This window comes from Felis catus, chromosome B2, assembly GCF_018350175.1.
Source record: "Felis catus isolate Fca126 chromosome B2, F.catus_Fca126_mat1.0, whole genome shotgun sequence".
In the NCBI taxonomy this organism is placed as follows: domain Eukaryota; kingdom Metazoa; phylum Chordata; class Mammalia; order Carnivora; family Felidae; genus Felis; species Felis catus.
This window is the reverse complement of record NC_058372.1, coordinates 52,990,316-53,013,083: the sequence shown is the minus strand read 5'-3', so window position 1 is coordinate 53,013,083 and position 22,768 is coordinate 52,990,316. Positions and strand designations below refer to the sequence as shown.

General features: G+C 35.6%; 1 protein-coding gene across 1 annotated transcript in view; it reads left to right on the top strand.

Annotated features, from left to right (window-relative positions):
- The window catches only part of BMP5 (bone morphogenetic protein 5), a 116,502-nt gene that overhangs the window by 59,552 nt on the left and 34,182 nt on the right, over positions 1-22,768 (top strand). The window contains exon 3 of the mRNA XM_003986274.5: positions 18,655-18,803. Within this exon, the coding sequence (XP_003986323.1) occupies positions 18,655-18,803 (149 nt within the window). The remainder of the gene's footprint in view (positions 1-18,654; positions 18,804-22,768) is intronic.

Sequence of the window (22,768 nt, the reverse complement as noted above, 5' to 3'; positions counted from 1 at the left end):
AGGTTAAATGCATTTGAAAATCCTACCTGCTAGACCTTTCTCTAGTAGATTCACAATGCACATCATATATTAAAGTCTTAGAAAGGCTTTATAAGTAAGGAAACCTAGTCTTCTTCAAAATTATCTCATTATGGAATCTTTTCCTTTGGGTGCATAATACTTAATGCCCATGAAACACCGGTTCAGCAGGACATACTTTGATTAAGTGCTGATCTTATTTTGAGAGCAGTAATTCCATGGCAGAAAGATTTGTGTTCCTTTCTTAACTCTAACACTTACTAGCTATTTGTCTGTGGGTGAGTTTTCGGTTGTTTATTTAAATTTCAATTCAGTGGTTTCATTTATAAAATGAGTATACTAAGGGGCACCTGGGTGGCTCAGTTGGTTAAGTGTCTGACTTCAGCTCAGGTCATGATCTCGTGGTTCGTGAGTTTGAGCCCTGAGTTGGGCTCTGTGCTGACAGCTTGGAGCCTGGAGCTGCTTCGGATTCTGTGTCTCCTCTCTCTCTGCTGCTCCCCTGCTTACACTCTGTCTCTCTCTCTCAAAAATAAATAAACATTAAAATATTTTTAAAAATTAAAAAAAAATGAGTATACTAAGTTTTTTGTTGTTATTAGAGACAGAGCCTGGCATACTACATTATTTTTTTAGTACTAAATAATGATGGCACCTTAAAATTAAGTGATGAGAATTTAAAATAATACTCCATGTATTATTTAATTATATTTCTGTAACTAACAAATATTTTATTTATAATTCTGTTTTTCTTTTTTCTTTTTAAATTTTTTTTCAACGTTTATTTATTTTTGGGACAGAGAGAGACAGAGCATGAACGGGGGAGGGGCAGAGAGAGAGGGAGACACAGAATCGGAAACAGGCTCCAGGCTCTGAGCCATCAGCCTAGAGCCTGACGCGGGGCTCGAACTCACGGACCGCGAGATCGTGACCTGGCTGAAGTCGGACACTTAACCGACTGCGCCACCCAGGCGCCCCTATAATTCTGGTTTTCTATGTTTGTTCCCACATTTGGATTGTGAGCTCCTTAAAGAAAAGATAGTGTCTTAAGTAGTTTCTTTTTTTTAATCCTCAGCACTAATTTGCTTGATATGAATTAGTTTTCAAATTACTCTTGTCCATGATTGGGATAATACTCCATTAACATATCTCAAAATGCTTGAATTGTCTCTATTTTTTTGTCATTCACAATAGTTATGCACACAGAATTTGTAGTTGGTTATTTCATAACCACTCAAGTGGTTTTTACAGGAACCACTGGTATGCCAGATCTCTACCTCTAGAATATACTTATTGATTATGTGAATCTAAATACAGACTTTTACAATGATCACAATTTGATGTCCTAGCCTTTAATCAGGTCTATTGTTCTGTCTGCTCGGAATATTTTTGAATGTTATCCATTGAACCAGCCATCCATTTAGCTTTCTTTCACCTCTAAGCATGTGAACTGTATAATTTAAGACATAATACACATGATGAAAATAAAGGACTAATAGAAAAGACTATCGATAATAGTTTATAGATTCATTTCTGATGAACCCATGCTGATTTTTATGAATAACACATCTGGGAATATTTATGGGTGTTGATGCTTACTTTATCAGACTTCACAATTTTGAGAATTTCTATTTCTTTAAATATGGGACATTTGTTTATCTTGAAAGTTTGTTATCTAATTATACATGATTTAAAAAATATTACTCTCAATGTTTCTATAGCTACATTCGTATGCTTTTTCAGTACTCTTGTGTATAAGTTGGCTAAGTCTTTACTCCTTTTAACATGTATTTAAATCTAAGGCACAGGATTTCCTAATGTCCTTGATATTTTCCCTACATCTTTGAAAAGTGATTTCTAAAATACATGTAGATATTGATCAATTCTCAAATATTTGTATTTGTATTTGATATTCTCAAATATTTGTATTTGATATTCTGAACTCTAGGATGGCATAGATTGAATAGATTGGTATCCAACTTACTGAATAGCATTTATTAAAATTCAATTCAGGGGGCGCCTGGGTGGCGCAGTCGGTTAAGCGTCCGACTTCAGCCAGGTCACGATCTCGCGGTCCGTGAGTTCGAGCCCCGCGTCAGGCTCTGGACTGATGGCTCAGGGCCTGGAGCCTGTTTCCGATTCTGCGTCTCCCTCTCTCTCTGCCCCTCCCCCGTTCATGCTCTGTCTCTCTGTCCCAAAAATAAATAAACGTTGAAAAAAAAATTAAAAAAAAATAAAATTCAATTCAGTAAATTCAATTCCATATTCATTCTATCAAGTTCACACACTTGAAATCTACTATCACATATTGTTGCTAAATCATCCTGTAAGTTTATGCTATACTTATTATTTTCTGTGGGTTTTATTTTTGCCAATTATCTTTTTCAATATCCAAAATACACAAACTCCCACACGTATACCTTACATTTCAATTTTATATTCTATTGATCAGGTGAGAGAATCTCTGGAATAGTGCTTTCTTTTTCTTTGAAATTGGCATTCACCCATTACTTGGTGTTCATTAATCTACAGTGTAAGAAGATGCAGTCCTAGGTTCTTGTCTATACATCCAGGAGTCACGTTTTGCACTCTTCTTTGTGTTCCGAAGAAATAGATTTAAGGGACAGATGATATACAAACAGTACATGTAATTCTTCAAATATTTCAGGTGTCCGTGTAGGATTTCAGCCAGCACAGAAAGTAGTCATGTATAGCAATAACAGCATGGAGTTTGGACTTTCCCTATGGGGAAATTGCTGTATATCTTAGGGTCTCCGTTTACAAATATGAAAAGAATAAAAGTAATGATAAGTATTTCAGAACAATAAAAGTATTTGAGATGATTTGGGAAGAACTCGTGCTTATCACAGTACAAAGACCATAGCTGATACTTTATAAATACATTGGTCAATATATACTCATATAGTTCAGTAGGAGCACCTAGTTTACTAGGTTTAGAGGATGGCATACATAGGTTAACCAAAAGTAGGTGGTTATTATGATAATAATAGCTACCATTTACTGACACCTATTTTTATGTAAAGATCAAGTAAGTCATATGATGCCAGGTGCCTTTACTTCATGAAAAAATCACCTGATCTTTGATTCATATAAAAGGAATTAGTATGCTTTTAAGTTTAATAATGAAATGAATACCACCCAACTTGCTAGCAACACCAATGAAGCTGTCTCTGAAAGCAAATGGTAAATAAATAAAGCTCTTATTTAAAATACTGCTGAAGAGTGGTGGAGATAGGAGATTACTTATTTATGAATTTATTTTACAGGAATATCAGAGATGTAGACAAATTGAACACAGATTCACATATAAGTGTTTATTACAGTATTAGTGTTGGCAATTGCATAAATTGAGAATATTTCAGTTCAGTGTTAAACAGGAGGTAAGAAGTTACACTTCGTTTTCTGAAAAACAGAGATACTATACTTTATATAGCAAGTAGAAATTAGGTTTTAAAAATATTGAATAACACTGGAAGTTTCTCAGATTATAACATTAGTTGACTAAAAGTATGATATATGATTATACTAATTTAAAATAAACTCATGTGTAAAACAGATCAGATGGAAGCACCAAGTGTTTATTGCAGACTTGTGGGTTTGAAATTTTAATTCTTACCTTTTTGTGTACTTTTGAAATTTTTTATAACAAACATTATTTTTATAATTAGAAACAAATATAATTCTAGTTGAGAGGGAGAGAGAATAATGAAACAACTTTATGCTACACATTTCTCTACAAAATAGCCTTCCCAAACTTTCCAGGTTGAGACCGGCAAAAACCAAATCAAAATGAAACTAAACAAAACACCAGCATTTAACAATAAGTAGCTCTTATTTTTAATTAAGCCATGGAAGGCATTTTCCCCATACAGAATATGGAGAGAGATAAAGAAATAGATATATTTTTTTTCCTCTATACTAAGGAAAGTTTTTCTGCAACAGAGAGCTTTGACTTTAACTCTGTGAAGGTGAGGAAGAATAGATTAAAAATAATTTAAAAATCATGTGATCACAGTTAAAACAGAAAGAATTTCAATTTTAAAAAGTACTTTTGAAATTCAAATGTTATTATATTTTGTTTAGTGTTGATTATCTACGGTTTTATATATTTCCTAGATCAAGAACCAAAATGGGCATAGGAAAAGAAACCAGTACCTCTGGCCAATTTAAAAGCTGGGGTCACCTCTTAAAGCTTCTACCTTCAGGCTTACGGGTTTTACCTAGATTTTTTTTTCAGTTTTATTTATTTAGAGGTGCCTAGGTGGCTCAGGTGGTTATGCGTGGGACTCTTGATTTTGGCTCTGGTCATGATATCATGTTTTTGTGAGATCAAGCCCCGTGTCTGTTGGGCTCTGTGCTGACATCTCTGAGCTGCTTCTCTCTCTTTCTCTGCTCCTCCCCTGCTTTCTCTTTGTCTCAAAATAAATAAATTAATTACAAAAAGTGTATTTATTTACGTAGTGTCTATATCCAACGTTGGACTCAAACTTACGACCCCAAGATCAAGAGTTGTGTGCTCTTCCAACTGAGCCATCCAGGCACTCCTACTTAGTGTTTTGAATTAAACTCAAAAAAATTAAAAAGCTGGTACAGATTGTGTTATTTAATACAGTGCATTCAACAATGCATATATGTGTATATGTATATGTATATACATATATGTATATGCATTGTTGAATGCACTGTGTTAAATATATAAGGCTTACTTTCCCTAATGTATTATCAAGGAGTGTTGTGGTGGGGATTCTTGAAGTAATTCAGATTGATGTTTTATAGATATGTTTTCTACTCAAGACATTGTCTGATCTATTAACCATCCAGTCTGTGAATTTTTTGACAGCATTAATGAATCAAAAAATTTTTAATGCCCCATTATGTCATCTCTTTCACAGCTATTTATCTTAGCAAGACTTAAAAGTCTTAAAATGATATATTCTAGTTCTACCATCTCCCACCTCCCCCATTTATTCCTACTTGTATTTAAATGTGTGCAATTTAACAGAGTGTTCTGATATTTATCCAGATTTTTATTTTTCTTGGTTAAAAAGTTAACACACTTTGCATCATTTCACTGATTTAATCTTTTCATATAAGGCTGACAGCCCCAAATTCTATATAGAAGGCATTGCTCTTCAGTCACACCTCATATATCTGGCATTATTGGGAAATGAGGTTTCCACATGATTGAATTTTCCAGATAATTCAGCTGAGGTCGGCATGCTTTTGCTGAGCTCCTACCATGTAGCTAGCACAAGGGACAGGAGGCCGAGTAAATAAAATCCCAAAAGCCCACAGCCTGAGGGCCAGGGGCTGTGGTGGGCCTGCCGCACACAGACTTTAATAACTATGATACAATGTGCTAAGCACTATGATGTAAGTATGCACTAAGTGTTGTGGAAACACAAATGAAGGGGAAATTAATTCTTCATGTGGGAAGGTGAGGGACCTTAGGGGAATCCACTGAGAGGGGTGCACCCTTGAGCTTGGGCCTTTGGAGATGAGTAGGATTTTTCTATAAGGAGAGAGCAATTGAGAGGGAAGGAGGGAGAGAGAGAGAGAGAGAGAGAGACAGAGACAGAGAGACAGAGAGACAGGGAAACAGGGAGAGGGACATGTCCTAGAAGAAATATTCCTAAACATTAAAATGTTTAAATGTATAAATTAAAAAATACAAAGAAAACTATCAGGGCCAGTATTACTGCTACTAAGAATAGCAGCCAGCACTTCACCATTTAATGGGCACTCACCATGTGTCTGGCACTGTACTAAATGCTTTACTTGAATTAATTTTTTCGCATGTATACACACACACACATATATGCCTATATGTATGTGAAAAAATTAATATCTATATACCTATATATATGTGTGTGTGTATATATATATATATATATATATATATATATATATGTATTATGTATAATTCAACCTTTTGCTAATGTTCTGCTATGAATATACATTTTTGTACTCCATTGCAAAAACATCTGAAGCTAGCCTGCTCGATGTCATTAGCCACCTTCACTACTTGGATATATTTAGTTAAGCTGTCATCGTTCCAGTTCACAGTCAGCTTCATATTTACATCATCTCCCGATCCTGCAACTCTAAGATTTGTGATTCTTCTGTGGAGGCACTTCAGAACGTACATTGACAATTTCTACTCGGGAAGATTTCATGGGCTATTGAGAGCAGGATAGCAGAGGAGGACACTTGGTGGTTGATGACCTTTTACTAAGTATACAGGATCGTAGGTACACAAGTATAGCTTACATTTCTTCACTGTGCAGGGGTTTGCGTTCTAGTTCAGTGGTTCTCAGCTTGGGCGACTTGGCCCCCCAGGAAACAGCAATTTCTGGAGACATTTTTGACTGTCACAGTTGGTGAGGGTGGAAAGATGGGGTGCTCCTGGCATCTAGTGGGTGGAAATGCTAGGGTAAACCTTTTACAATGGACAGGACAGCACCTCCACACAATAAAGAATGATCTGATCCAAAATGTCCATAATGCTGAGGTTGAGAAGTCCTTCTATTTATGTATTAATGTATTTATGTATTTATGTATTTATTTTTAAAGTTTCTTTATTTTTGAGAGAGTGAGAGCAGAGCGTGAACGGAGGAGAGTAAGAGAAAGAGGGAGACACAGAATCTGAAGCAGGCTCCAGACTCTGAGCTGTCAGCACAGAGCCTGATGCAGTTCTTGAACCCATGAATGCAAGATTATGACCTGAGCCAAAGTCAGATGTTTGAGCCACCCAGGCACCCCAAGAAATCCTGCTCTTTTTATAGATTTAAGTTATAAATTTAAACACAGGAATAAAGTGCTGTCAAGTCAATTTTCTTTGACTAATTTCATGTTTTGGGTCCTGAGAATCCTAGCAAGGAAGAGTTTTTAGAGGTCTTAGAGTTTGGGGTGCATGGTGCTTTGGACACATGGCTCATTGATGAGGGGGCATTAAATGTGGTGGGACTATCTTTCTGATCATCTTACTTCCTTATATCTTGTTGAATGATGGGGCCTCTGTATATATATATCCAGTAGCACATGTTTGGATTTCTCTGCAGGGGAAAAATATGGGATGATGTCATGCCAGGAAACCTGTTAAACATTAACAATATCTTGGCAATTAAAAAAAATTCTGCAGAGAGAAAACTGAACTTTCATAGTGGGAATTCAACTTTTTTTCCCATTTTTGCCATGTGTGTCATCCAATTTCATCTAATATTGCTATTTTACCAGTTTGCGTCTGTACTTTTGAAATGTAAATACAGCATTGCATCAGATATTCTGAAAATTGGTGCCCTGTGAGATTCATAGCATTTTACTATTTCACATTTGTTTTGGTAGAAAAAAACACTTGAAAATATCAATCAGCTAACAAATTCTAACACTTTTAAGTTACAGCTGCTTGTGACAGAAACTTCTGACATTATGAACTCCAGAGAATATAATTTATTAATTTGTTGTCCCTTGTTCATGTATTCCATACCAGAGCTGGACAGTGGGCTCCTTAAGTGGTGTTATGGTATGTATATCAAACACCCAGAGGAAGATATATGATGCTTTCTCCTTGGGTGGCCATCATTACATTTTTGTTGGACTTGGTAAGCTATCCAAAGGCAAAGGGTGATGGAAGGAGGTGAAATACTTACAATAGTAGAAATTTTGGAAAAACTGGATATGTCCTGTGGACTGTAAGGTTCATGACTTATGGAAGTAAAGTACTGAAACTTTTCTTCCAAATGTATCTGTGTTTCTTCCAGACAATTTCTGAAAGCTTTCCTTGACCAGGTTGAGTGCTTCTTGGTTAGATTATAGAATGGTTATACTCTTGGGTAACTATTTCTTTTCTCTGTCTCTCTCTCTTTTATATATATATATATATATATATATATATATATATATATATATACACACACACACACACACACACATATATACTCACATATATACACACATATATACACATGTAGAAATAGATATTGAAACTATAACAATCTGGGGAATGTTTCTGCCTCAATATTTCTTGTTATGGATTATACAAATAATTTTACTTCTTTTGATAAATGTTCCACTGAACTTTTTTCTTCTAATTGATTCAGATATAAAGGTTCAGTATGGATTATATGCATCAAAAAATTTTACTAAATTTAAATGAATTAATACCTATACCCCAAATTTGTAAGTATAGGTTATTAAAGAACTTTCACAGTAAAAATTGCATAAATCACTTCTTATCCTAATTATTCTATCAAGCATAATGCACACAACTTATTATATACATACATACATGCAATAAATGTGTTTTGCTAAGAAAATAGCAATGGTAGTCATTTGCATAGCATTTTTTTATTTGTGTATCCTTTCATACCTACAATATATTTATAGAGGTAGATATTTTAATCTTTATTTAAAGAAGAAAAAACAAGCTCAGAAAGGTAACTTGAAGGGAATAATTATTTTTCTAGTACTAAACAAAACCTATGTATAGCAAGTCATTGTTGAAATTAAGCAGATAACAACTCCACCTACAACTATGATTCTTTGCTTTATAAAGGAAGGCTTATAATAATGAGGTTCATCAGAGTATCCATGAGTCCTACTCCTTCTGCTTAAGTAATAAGAAAGTATTTGCTATAAGTCTGTGATACAGTATCCTGATAAAACAGATTTCAGCAAAAGATGAATGGGAGTCCCATATAAGGACTCATCCAATACGTGTTAGTTTACCCAATTCCCTTTGCTAAGAAGTGATTTCTTTTATAAACAAGTTTTACATGTGAAACCAAGGATAGTGTTACAAAGAAGTAACCAAGCATATACCTATTTTGGAAGATTTTCAGTGTTGTATATGCATATTTCTTCTTGTGTTAAAAATAGTACGAGTTGTTTTGTCTTCTAAATGTGAATTTAAATGGGTCCTATCAATACCCTCACTTCTCTTGCATTAACTAAAAATTCCTCTACCTCACTCTGTTTGCTCCTTTTGTCCCAAATTCCATGCTATTTCTCTTTTTCTCATTTTATCCAAACTCACTGATATAAAACTCCGCTTTAAATTCCTTCACTTTCTTATATTTATTCACCCCTCAACTCCTGCAATTTGATTCCCATAATTCCACTCTCTTGATCATCTATCAACAGCCTCCTTGTTACCAAATCTTATAGACACATTTTCATTCTTTGATGCTGCCTACAACCTCCTATTTAACACATGAAATATCTGTATTTGTAAGAAACAACCAAAAAATTTGGATGGCTTAATGCAACAGAAATTTGTTCTCTAACTGTTCTGGAGGCTGGAAGTCCAAAATCAAGGTATTGGTAGGTCCATATTCCTTCTAAAACCTCTAAGAGAGGATCCTTTCCTCCTTCTTCCAGCTTCTGGTAGCCCCCAAAGTTCCTTGGCTTTGTCAGCATAATTCCCATCTCTGCTTTCATCTTCATCTTCCTTCTGTGTGTGTCTATCTATGTCTCTTCTCTTTTTATAAGGAGAGCAGCCATACTGGACTAGCCCCACCGTAAGGACCTCATCTCAACTTGATTATACTGTAAAGACACTATTTTCAAATAAGATCACATTTATGGGTGCCAGGGATTAGGACTTCAACATACCGTATGCATTCAATGCATACCAGGGAGTGTGTCAGTTAGTCTCAGATAAGAGAAATAGAACTACATGAATGATAAGGAATAAGGGACTTATTACAGTGATTTGTCTTTCTGCAATCGTGGGACCTGGCTAAAGAGTTTAGGTGAGGCCGTTGCTTCTGCATCTGGTGATGAGTCTGAAGTCTATAGTACAGGCAACTGGTAAGGGAAATGGATGTGGAGTAGGAGAGAATGAGGAGAACTTGAAACCTGGGAGGATAAGCTCAAACTCCAAAGACATCGGGGAACCATTCTAATTCTCAGAAATGCCAACTTCAGTGATGTGGGTGACCTGCAGGGGTAGCTGGTGAACTTCACTGTGAGCTCCACATACCTCTTGCTCAGGATGTGCAGAAGGTGAAGGGGGTGATCTGGCAGGAGGAATTGTGGGTCAGGATTTGGAGAAACTGATGTTGCTGAGATCCAGGGGAAGCTCGAAGAGCTGTAGGTCCAGCTGTTCCCCACAACAAGGTGAGCCAGCTGATCAGCGACAATGCATGTGAGCAGGAGGAGAGAGTCTGGCACTCTACCAAACTTCCAAGCCTAAACTTGGCTGCTGCTTTGCTTCTACTCCTGCACAAACTTCTTATATGGCTCACTGTAACACAGAACCAAACAGGGAAGAGAGTTCTGCGAGTCTGGGTTTCAGTGGAGCTGATTTGACAAAGTATGAAGCCATAGCGGTCCATCTTTGTTGAATTGGCACAAACATACATTTTATAACCATTCACACTTTCCAAAAAATAAAAGAGTAAAATCATTCTCTGCTTTTTTTATCCATTTTTGGATGTTGTTCATTCCTTTTCTAGCTGGGTCATATTGCCCCTTTGATATCCTGTCACTTCAATATGAAATATAAGGTTAGCTACTATCAAAACTACCTAAAGTATATGGTAGGCAGAGGGGGAAGGGAAAAAAAGAATTGGTTAATATGTGTACAAATACATTAATATCAAAATAAGAAAGTAATACTCATACCGATTACAACCTTCACTTCTACAACTGGTCACATGGTTGAGGCAGGTATTTATAACTTCCTTCTTCTGTTATGTAATCTTTACCCTTTTGTTTTCCCTAAGCACTACTGCTGGTCATTGTTCCTTGCCTAGTGAAGTAAACAAAACATTCATTCTTGAAGTGTCTGGGCTATTAGCGGTAATGCCTGCATTCAGCTGTAGTTTTGCATTGACCTTTATCACTGGACATGGGAATACTAAGAGGTAATATCATATATTTCGGATATTCTCCTTTCCCACACTGTGGTAGCATCAACGTGGTTTCCTTTTGACATTTAGGATCAATTAACCCACAAACTAAAGCAGCCCTTTCTCAACTTGTTGATTCACTGGCATGAGGAGTCCAAAGTGACCCCAGGCTGTCTCGATGTCTAATTTAATGGACCACTGCTAAGGCTACCAATGGTACCATTCCACTCTTGGGAACTAAGAGCTCTGGACCAACAGAGCCCAACATTTTGGTGCCAAGCAGCAAAATTTTCACTAGCTGAATCAGGAAGAGTGAGGAGAAGAGCCACTCCTGTTTCTACCCCTTGATTTCTAGAGCCAGGAGAGAGGGCTATGAGAGAAATAGTCTTACATCGGTTGCTGGTTTAGAGCATACAAAGCTTCCTGAGGATATTAGTCCATTTGCACAAGATACTGATGAACAACTGGTGGTGCAACTGAGTCTTCAAACAGGCCATTCCATCATCTTGCCAGGCCATCTGCTGCAAGGTGATGGGACACATGGTGAGACCAGAGAATTCCATGACATGAGCCACTCTGCTCTTCATTTGCTGTTAAATCAACTTTTTGATCAGAAGCAGCATTAAAATTCCACGACAGTTAATAAGGCATTCTATAAGTGCATGGGTAGTGATTTTGGCAGAAACCTTATGGGCAGAGAAGGAAAATTTATATTCAGAATGCCTATTCCAGTGAGGACAAGTACTGCCGTCCTGTGATGTAAGTGCTTCAATCTAATTGACCAAACACAAGGTAGCTGTCTAATCCCTCTGGACAATGATACTATAAGGATTTAGAGTAGGGATTTGACCTTATGCAATTGTGGAAGATAGTTAAACAGTCTAAGTAAGGCTGTTGCTCCACATTTGGTGCTGAGCCCGAGGTCCTCAGGGAAGACTGGAAGAAAAGATGGGTGTGAGTTGGGAAAAAGAAGGGCAAAGTAGAACCTGTGAGGTTGGTCTCGTAACCATGAGGACAACCAAATTGGAACCTATCTTCAAGGTTCAATTTCAATGATGCAGATTATTTTCTAGCTACCAAGTCTTTCCTCATAGATGTGTCCAGATGCCTGATGCTGGATTCAGAGGAACTGAATAAGGAGATTTCAATGGGATCTGCAGCTGCCCCACACCAATAAGGTGAACTAGCAAATCTCAACAGTATGCCTAAGCTGTAATAACACTTGATCATACAAAAGTCTTCCAAGCATAAACATAGTTACTGCCTCACTTTTACTTTCCAAATATTAACCAAATTTCTTTTGTGGCCAACCCAGGTCCAGAACCTTATAGGATAGCTGCAGTTGAGTTAAACTGATGTTGTATAAAACCTACACTAGGAGTCAATGAATGTTAAATTGAAAGAATGAATAAATGAATGGCTGGGTAAATAGATTTGCAAAATGTCTCAGGTCACTCCTTGGCCCCAATTCTACCATCTTGTTTTAGGGTGGTGGCTCAGCTCAACCTTTTAGTATTCCAATTCAAATCCAGTGATCTTCCTGTAGGACAGCAGTCAAAGTATAGTTTGGGACTAAAGGGAGCTGCCATGATATATGAGAAATTGTTCTGAAAATGAAGTATGGATGAACCTGGGATCTGGTCCTCCAACTGCCTGAGTAATCATAGGACTAGTTTGATTGCCTTTTAAATTTTCTCATCAATAAAATAACAATTCAGCTAAGTCATTTATATCTCACTTAGTTCCAGTACTCTTTGATATGTTTTGGTTACCTTCACAGGTAGAATCCCAGACTAGCTGATTTCACATCAGGCATTCTTGGTCATAATTTTTATTTTAGTTTTATAAAGAGAATACTCTCATTATTCAACTATTTAGACAGTAGAGGAAGTTTACATTTCACACATTTAAAACTACATGCATAGTGTGCTACTATGCACATGTTTGGATACTTATATGGGCGTACTTATATGCCTGATTATAAAGAGAACACATAATCATGATATGATCCTATAAAAATGATAACTGCTTTACCCAAGTAAAAGATCCAAAATATTAGAGGGAGAAACTGAATATTTATATAATGTATTTGTTTATAAACACAGATATATGATCAATGCAGTTAAATAATACCATAAATAATTATGCACATATATTTTAGTCATATTGTAGAAGATATTCTTTAGTATAGCAATAGTCCTTGTTTCACTCTCAAAATATATATGTGAAAACTTTCAAACTTTTTACATGCATGTTTGACATCATATCTATCACCGTAGCCATATTTTGAGTCATATACGACAGTATTACAAACCACATCATCTGCAGGTCCATCTCTGTTGTTTGAAAAACAACACTTTTTGAATCTGTGTTTGATGCTGTCATTGGAAATACTATGTTATCAAAAGCACCGGTATTACACGTTTTTTGTTATTGTTTGTTTTTAGACTTTTCTATTTATTTTATTTATTTTATTTTTTTTAACGTTTATTTATTTTTGAGACAGAGAGAGAGACAGAGCATGAACGGGGGAGGGTCAGAGAGAGGGAGACACAGAATCTGAAACAGGCTCCAGGCTCTGAGCTGTCAGCACAGAGCCCGACGCGGGGCTCGAACTCATGAACCTGAGATCATGACCTGAGCTGAAGTTGGCCGCTTAACCGACTGAGCCACCCGGGAGCCTGTTTGTAGACTTTTCTACATGGATAAATGATATATCCACAATGCAGCTTCTGACTCTATGCTTCTATATATATGATTTTTTAAGAGAGTGACTTAACAAAGACAGCCAATAATTGGATTTTCAAGACAACACACCCACGAAGAATTACTAAATTTCTTTAGGTCTTCTCCTTCTCTACCTCCTTATCTCCTCCCCATCCCCACCCCACCCCATTCTACTCCTGCCTTTATCTTCTTCCTCCTTTCTGCTTTAGTGGTAACCAATTCTATCCCTAACATCTCTAAGCATCCACAAATAACATTGATTCAGGTTACTTGATGCTAATGTGCCTCCCCAAGTAATACTTTCCCAGGCTTCACAGGCCAAAATTAAGCAATTTAGAGCCATCTGTGTTATGACACTGCATGTAAAAACTCACATATAGTTTGCTTCTCATTTAGATATTCAGATCATATTACATTTCCGTCTTTATAGAATCTTTTAAGGCAGGGGTCACCATACTATATTTTAAACATTGTGGAAATTGAGGCTGAGGAACCCCTTAATTGTTCAAGCTCTGTCTGATCCCCAAATCCTTTTTTTTCATTACATTACACTAATAGTTATATCATAATGATAAAATTAAGCTTTAGTTTCATCTGTTGTCATATAATGAAATACATAGCCTCAGTTTTCTCATCCCATCCATCTAAATCTTCAGATGAGTTGTAAGAATGATGACAATTCAAAGTTTGCTGAATTTTGGCCCCTGCTGCTCAGTCTATAGTGAACTACCTACCCTCCTGGTATTTTGAGACTCCCAAGGCACATTTGCAAAACTCTTTCCTTTCTCAGTAAAATAAAAAGCACCCTTGTAAATCCACATCTACAGCCCACCTACAGCCCACCGATTTCCCATGACTAGACATGTTCAAACCTCTGGTCATGATTAAAGTAAAATCTGCTCCAATATGTTTGTACGGAGCTATAAATGTACATATGTGCGTATGATTTTTCACCTTTGAGTAACTATTTTTAATAACTTTATTAAAGTTATTAAAGAGGTCTGCGTGCATGTTGCAAATCCTTTTTCTGTTAAATATACCTGTATTTAACAATTGCATGATGACTTCATTTAGCTGTATAAGAAATTATTATGCTTATTTATATCATAGTCTAGACAAATAATCAATTCTATCTGAAAAAAATACAAATTTTAGCAATTTTCAATTATTTTCATCAATATACATTTACTTTCATATATTTGTTTTTGAAAATATTTCAGTGTTGATAATTGCTATAGCATAAATAAACATAGAAGATTCACATCCAGAATAATTTATGCCTTACAAAATACTTTAAAATAGTGTTATGGGCTCAATTGTGCCCCCTTTTCTCCGCTAATTCGTATATCAAAGTCTGAGTTTCTAGCACCTCAGAATGTGACCTTATTTAGAGATAGGGTCTTTGAAGAGATAAATAAATTAAAATGAGCCAATTAGGGTTGCCTTATAAAGAGAGGAAATTTGGACACAGCCACATACACAGAGGTAAGATGATAGGAAGACACAACAAGATGGCCATCTACAACACAAAGAGTCAGGCCTGGAACAGATCCTTCCCTCACAGCCCTCAAAAGAACCCTACTGACATCTGACATCTTGATTTGGACTTGCAGCCCCCAGAACTGTGAGACTATAAATTTCTGTTAAGCCACTCAGTCTATGGTACTTTTTTTTAAGTTTTTTTTTTTTTTAACTTTATTTACTTGAGAGAGAGAGAGAGAGAGACAGAGCATGAGCGAGGAAGAGGCAGAGAGAGAGAGAATCCCATGATGGAGCTCAAACTCATGAATTGTGAGATCATGACCTGAACTGAAATCAAGAGTCAGATACCTAACCAACTGAGTCACCCAGGTGCCCTTATGGTACTTTGTTATGGCAACCTTAGGAACTAACACTAGCATTCTGAAATAATTGCTTATATACATCTATGTAAATGGACTTTATTGACTTTGCTAGAATGCAGATTTTATTTTTGGTTTCATTATTATAATTGTAAAAAAATATACAAGAATTCTATTATGGACTTATTTCTTCTACAAATAAATATATTTTCTTACACATATATTTTCTCTCTACCATATTCCTTTTAAATGAATTAATATTTTCAAATATCTTTTGTTAGACATTTTGAGAATTTCTATAAAAACATCAGGTGAAAATAGTAAGATGAGGCAACTTTTACAAGTTTATTTTATATCATTCATAGACATGGTTATTATTTCTAGTATTTCCAATGATGTAAGTTCCATTTTTTAGTGGAGTAATTTTATACTTCAAAAGAAATCACATCTAATTTTCTATAGAACGAGTAGGAATTTATTTTTAAGAGACTGTTATGAAAGGTACTACATCAGTGAAAATTGCAGAATTGTTACCATTGCATTGATTAGTAATAGACTTGATTTTTCCAAAGCATATTCTGTTGCCCATAGGTAATGCAGAAGAGTTTCTATAAAAGGACTGAGGAGAAATTAAAACATACAATTGATCAGTCAAAAATAAAATAGCTTTGAATATGAATAGGAAATCATGGAGCTTATGAAAGCAATGGAAATGTCATAACTTCGGGGGGAGGTGACTAGAAATGGATGGATTTTTCAAGCCATACTATCTGCCTAAATTTACCCTCTAATGAATTGCAAGTTGCATCTCTGAAAATCGTATATTTAAGGCTTGATTGAATCCTCTGGCTGGTGTGTTTTCTAAATATGTGCATTAAAACTGAAACCATTTTCCTCACAGTCATGCTTGAAAATTTGGGGACTTGGGCATGGATATTTTGGGAATTTTTTTTCTGGAAAAATAGCATAATTTAAAAATAAAAGAAAATATTACCTGAGTAACTACCTGAAGACCTTTGTTAATTAGTGGTGATTGCTCTCAAATTTTACCTCTTTGTTCTTTTTGTTTGTTTGTTTTTCAAGTGTCTGTTTATATCATACCAAGGGATGACATTAAAAGCTTTGCGGAGTTTAGTAGAACATGTATACTGTATTTCAGATGAAAGCAGTTTTGACAGCAGGGTGGCGCTTAAGTATTTCCCAAGCTGCAGGGTGACTCCTGTTTAAGAGCTAATAATGTGATTAAATTAATTTTAATATTACAGTCTCAAAGACACTTATCAAATATCTCAAGAATTTAACGATAATTTGTATTTTCTTGGACTCTGTTTACTTGGTGAGTTTTCCAAGTTAGGAAGAAGAGGGACAATTTGATTGATCCCTTCCCACTAAGAATATAATGAGTCCTTAAAATTCAAGTGGGAACTAATTGTATATTTTCACTGTATTGTAGTATATGCTTGTCATATGTCTTTGATATCTCAAACTGAGTCTGATTTTGGAAATGAAAAGGTGTCTGGAACCCTCCTTTGGTAAACATTATGATTAAAATTGTGAAGGAGAGGGGTGCCTGGGTGGCTCAATCTGTTGAGCATCTGACTTCAGCTCAGCTCATGTTCTCACAGTCCATGAGTTCGAGCCCCATGTCAGGCTCTACCCCGACAGCTCAGAGCCTGGAGCCTGCTTCAGATTCTGTGTCTCCCTCTCTCTCTGCCCCTCCCCCATTCACCCTGTATCTTTCTCTCTCAAAAATAAAATAAAAACATAAAACATTTTTAAAAAATTAAAAAAATAAAATTGTGAAGGAGGATGAGAGTTGTATAGTCGGAGTAGTATAGATGGATGATTTAAATAATCATAATGCATTTATTTTAACTTTTTTAGGTTAATGAAAGGATGGAATAAATCAAGTTGAAATAAAGAAATGAAGATGTAGCTTCCAAAACATTAAAAATCTTCACTTCTGTTAAAAATAAATTTTCAATTATAATATTTTTAAAGAAATAATATATACATGATTTGGTTTTATTCAAAATTTGCTTTTTACATTTTCTAAGCCATTTTCTAAGTGTCTTGTGTGATGCAGATAGGTGGCAAATACAGTAGAACAGTATTTAACATAGCTGATTATGACATAGTTTTGACTTTCCTCATACAAATAATGTCCTTAAGCAGAATCAGCACAGTATAAAAGGTCATAAAAGTACATAATAGTCTATTTCTATTCTGCTTTGAAGAAGTTCTAATGCTTTTCCCTTCACCTACCTGACCTTCAATTTCATCAGTATGAAAGAGCTATTGTCAAGATGACATGTTGGAAATTTGTAACATTTAGCTCCGAGGCTGCCATTAGTAAGGAAATAATAAATAAAGCAATTCCCTATAATTCAACAAATATTTATGCATTTGGAAATTGAATGCTAAAATTAATCTTGATAAATGTCAATCACTGTGGAGATCATTCTAAAACAACAAGTTCATAATTATCACCGCGGGGGTCTTATGCATGCAGAGGATGTTAAAGTCAGGGTGCACCTGCTGCTCAATCCATTGAATTCACTTTTAATCAAATAGTGTGGTCTGAGACCCTCTCTTGGCCTTTGGTACCCATAAAGTAATTACATAATAAAAATGGAATGAAATAAACAAAATAAAAATATATTATAAAAATGGGAAAACATATACTAAGAAATGAATAAAAAAGAAAAACCTCCCCCAAACAGATGCTTGCATCACCTGCCTGTGCTCCATTCTTTTAACAAGCCACATTCATCACCCAAATTAGAGTAGCTACTTTCATCTCCATTTCCTTTCAATTTAATCCTTGCTAGTGTGAACTTGCCAATGATGGCTACGTACAGATAGTGGTTTCAGGGAACACTGATTATCAGAGACCAAATCTAGACCACAAAGCCTGTTTGTAAAGGCAAGTGAAGAGCAGGAAAATGGAAATTACTTTCAGATATTACTAATCTGCACCAGATTTGGGTTGGGGGCCCAACAATAAAAGGTTCTGTGTCTTATTTACCCGTCACTTGAGTCACTTGTTCCCCTTGTGCTTTAATTATCTTTTGTTATTTCTTTTAAGTTTTGTTATTTTAAAGAGTGCTTTTGGAATGTTTTCACTTAAGTATAGGAAATGATGATTTTGGTTCACACTTTTAACTTTTTTTTGTTGTTGTTCTTTTTCTCCCTAGGGATGCAGATCTGTTCCTGTTAGACACAAGAAAGACCCAAGCTTTAGATGTGGGTTGGCTTGTCTTTGATATCACTGTGACCAGCAATCATTGGGTAATTAATCCACAGAATAATTTGGGTTTACAGCTCTGTGCAGAAACAGGAGATGGTAAGCAATGAATTTCAATATTTTTCATGGGGCTAGTTTTGACACACTGAGAGTTACAACTTTGTGCACAATTTAACCAAGATATGTTTTATACCTACGTTGTGCAAGGTAGCACCCGCCATAGGATAGTGCAATACATCAACTGGTTAATTGATTTATAAACATATTTACTCAACACACATTTATTTTCAGCCTCTGTGGTGGGGATAAGGGGTAAAGAAGAATTATGTAGTGGTCCTGGCTCTGAAAGAGTTTTTAATCTAGTCTTGAAGAACTGTATGCAAACAAATAGCACTATCATAACAACACCAAAAGAAAGCTATATACAAAATGCTATGGATCTATGTCTTGATTATGATGGTAGTTATACAACTATATAGTTTATAAGAATTTATAGAACTGTACATTGAAATGAACACTACTGTATGTAAAAAATATCTCAAAACTTGACTAAAAATAACAAAGACATACACATATACATAATAGTGCTAGGGAAACAGGCAAAGGAGCTACCAATAATACAGGGAGAAAGGAGGCACGAAATACTGCAGAAAATAACATCGTTTGGTTTTAACATATTCCAATATTTGGTCAAAGACAACACCTCCAGGGTCATCTGTTGAGTTGGGGGTGGGAGGGGATCGGTAGGAAAGGTTTATTTTGAAGAAGCTCCAGAAGTTTTCTTATGCTCACCAGTACTCATTGACCAACTGTGTGGCATGCGCTTGGCTAGATGCTAGACGTAAAATGGTATATTTAGAAATATACCAAGTGGGCTACATTGTGCCTCACACCCTGTGAATGTTAGGGCCAGGCCCAGGGAGGGTAATTTATAAAAGGATGATTAATTAGAGGGTGCACCTTATTTAAGTTTTACTCTTTTAGTTTTCTGCAGGATCAGTCAGTAGACACATTCACCCTAGAGGTTGCCCTACTCATTCCTCTTTGCTGTATTACACTACAGCCTTGCTCAAAACATACAGTTAAGTAAAAGTTGGGTCTGATTTGGGTCTCTTTTAAAGGGGTTCATCGCTATCAGCATTAGGACTTCACAGTGACATTGTGTTACCTATATAACCAGATTCATAGCTGAAGAATACTATAACCAATGCTGGTTCCCCAAGGATTGTGTATATGAAATGAGACTGACAGATACAAACCAAATATATTACCGAGTTCATCCTCAGATCTTGATCTAGTAATAGAGTTATTGAAGTTCTTAGTGTTATTGAAGTGTTTCAGGCATTTTCCCACCAAATCTAGGCTTTTCATAGATTTTAATGGCAGCACTGAATGAAAATTTTTTAAACAATTCAAATATTTTGAAGTATAGGTTATTTTTCAATTATGGCTTTGCGATTAGCATTGAGGATTTGCAGAGTTCAAGCATTATGAATGTAGACTGAGAAAATATGCATTTAAATAATCTTCCAAGAATTCTTACACTGTCAAACTACTGTACATTTATGGTCAGAAATGTGACTGGGAAATCAGCACTGTGGGGGTGAGCAGTCATTTCTTCCCTGGTATGTGGCCCAAACAAGAAAAATTGAATTAGTGGTATGTGCTTCTCCTAGTCTTCTCCTCAGGGAGATGCTTGAAATGTCTAACTAAACAATTCAAGAGATCTATGAAATATGATCAGCCTCTTTCTTTTTCATTCCCTACCCATTCGCACCCCACTTGAAAATTCTGAAATTTCTCTTTTTTTTTTCACTCTTTCTTCTGTATTGGATCTCTCTGCTTTACTATCTATGTAATTTGGCTTCTGTCTTGCTTTCAACTTACGTTTTTCTCGCCAAGAACTACTTTATATTTTGTAGTTTCCTCCCACTCCTTGATTTATTTCTCCTATATGTTAGGGTAATTTTACTTTAAATTTATGTTGTATTATTTAATAATATGGGAAGATTGTTTTGAGCCTAAAATAAATTAATATTTCATTTTTTTCAAAGGTTTCCAAGTCCTTTATTTAAGACTTAGGTTATATACAGCCTTCGTTGCTTTTCTTTATCTCTGTAATACTGGCCAATATTAAAATATGAAAATGGTTAAATGTGCTAGGCAAACTGGCTTTGTGCCTTTAAGCAATACTTAAAACAGATTTTAACCAGAGCTAGAGCATATTTGGCCTTCAGAAAGCAAATGGCCCTCCTGGTCCCTTAGTTTTATTAACTGTGACCTTATGGAGAATATACTTGCGACATTTCTCTATAAATATGAATAACCAGATGCTTCAGCTTATTATTGCTTCATTCATTACTACTGCTGATGTGCTCAATGTGATATTGTGATATTGCTTCAAACAGAGCAAACCATTTTTAATTTACAGTAATGGGTTCTGAAAACATTTACTTCTCAGCAAAAGTAATTGGCAGTCATGATTGGATGATACTCAGATGATTTCAAATGATTTGTTGATTACCCACTTATTCATTTGTTTGGCATAAACTTATTGAGTATCTATACATGAAAGACAATATGTTAAAGGGCAATATAATCTGGGAGACAGATATATGTAGCTAATTTTAGAAAGGATAAAGCATTCTAAATGCTAAAAATAGTAGCACAATCAAGACACTACAGGAAAATGAAAGAGAGAGAGTTAACTCCAAACAAGTCAGAGCCAGAAGGACAGTGGTTCAGGTGACTTTTAAGCCAGGTCAGTTCAATAAGATTTCAAGAAATGGAGATGAGAAGAGAGGGAACTGTGGGCGTATGTGGAGTGGTGGAAGGGAGAATTCATTCCTAGATGAGGAAACAAGGTGAGTAAATGAATAGAATGGCAAATCGCATGGTATAGTCTGGAAAAAGTCAATAGCTCAGAGTTGGCCAGAACAACAATCATGTATGAAATATGACTGCAAATGCTATTAGGAAAGTGATTTGGAGACAAATCATGGAAGGAAAATGAAATCTCACTTATGTATAGTATATTCTTGTTGCTTGATCACACGTCATAAAAGAACCAGACTTGCTGCTTTAGTCAATCACAGCAACACCATCGTATGAATGTTGGTTTCATGAGGTCATAGGATGTATATTTCACCTTCACAGTTGTACCCTCTGTGCTTGGTACAATGAGGCTTGTGGGTAGGTATTAAAAATGTGTCTTGAATGATCACTGAATGAGTTTGTGATTTAAAAGACTTTTATACGCCATCTGCCACTGAACATGTTACTCTTAAGAAGACATTCCAAACTATAACTTTTGGGTGATTATTAACCAAGTCAGTCTGGTGTAACACAGGAGCAGAGTTTTGTACCCAACTCACAGTACAGTAGTTAAAGCAGTTTCAGTCATAAAGTGAGGAGAAAACCAGTGATGGATATTATTAAATTTTGATTATCTTTCTCCTGCAAAAAGAGAAAAAAAGGTAAAGAGGCCCAAATATATTTTGGAAGTCAAAAGACTGCTGAAATCAAAACTAGCATTATGATTCCTCAGAGGAACTGTGAAAAATATGCCAGTTTATGAAATATTCTTTTTAGAAATTTGACAAATGAGCTGCCATCGATTTGGCAGGAGACTTTAAGAATATTCCATTGATTTTTTTTCATACAGAATAATTCCCTGAACTCCACACATTTGTTTCATCAAAATTAAGCAAACATATGAGCAGGCAAACAAAAAAGAAACGCTGCTGCTTCTTAACGGTCTAATCTAGAGATTCCAGACATGGATCCACTTGTGTAAAATCACTTTCAAAGTTCTCAAGCATTCTCTCATGGTGGTTAATAGATTTCTGTGATAAGATAGTCTCTCTTTATTAACAGCAAATGAGTAGGCTTAGGTCTGTCTTATAATTTATGGTAAGATTTTTAGCTCACCAAGTTATAAAAACACATTAATCATCTGAATTATTAGGTCTTTATTAAAATTGTTAATAAACCTATGGTACCATTATTCTTTACACATATATACATACAGGGCTTATTACACAGATAGCAATTTAACTGAGCTT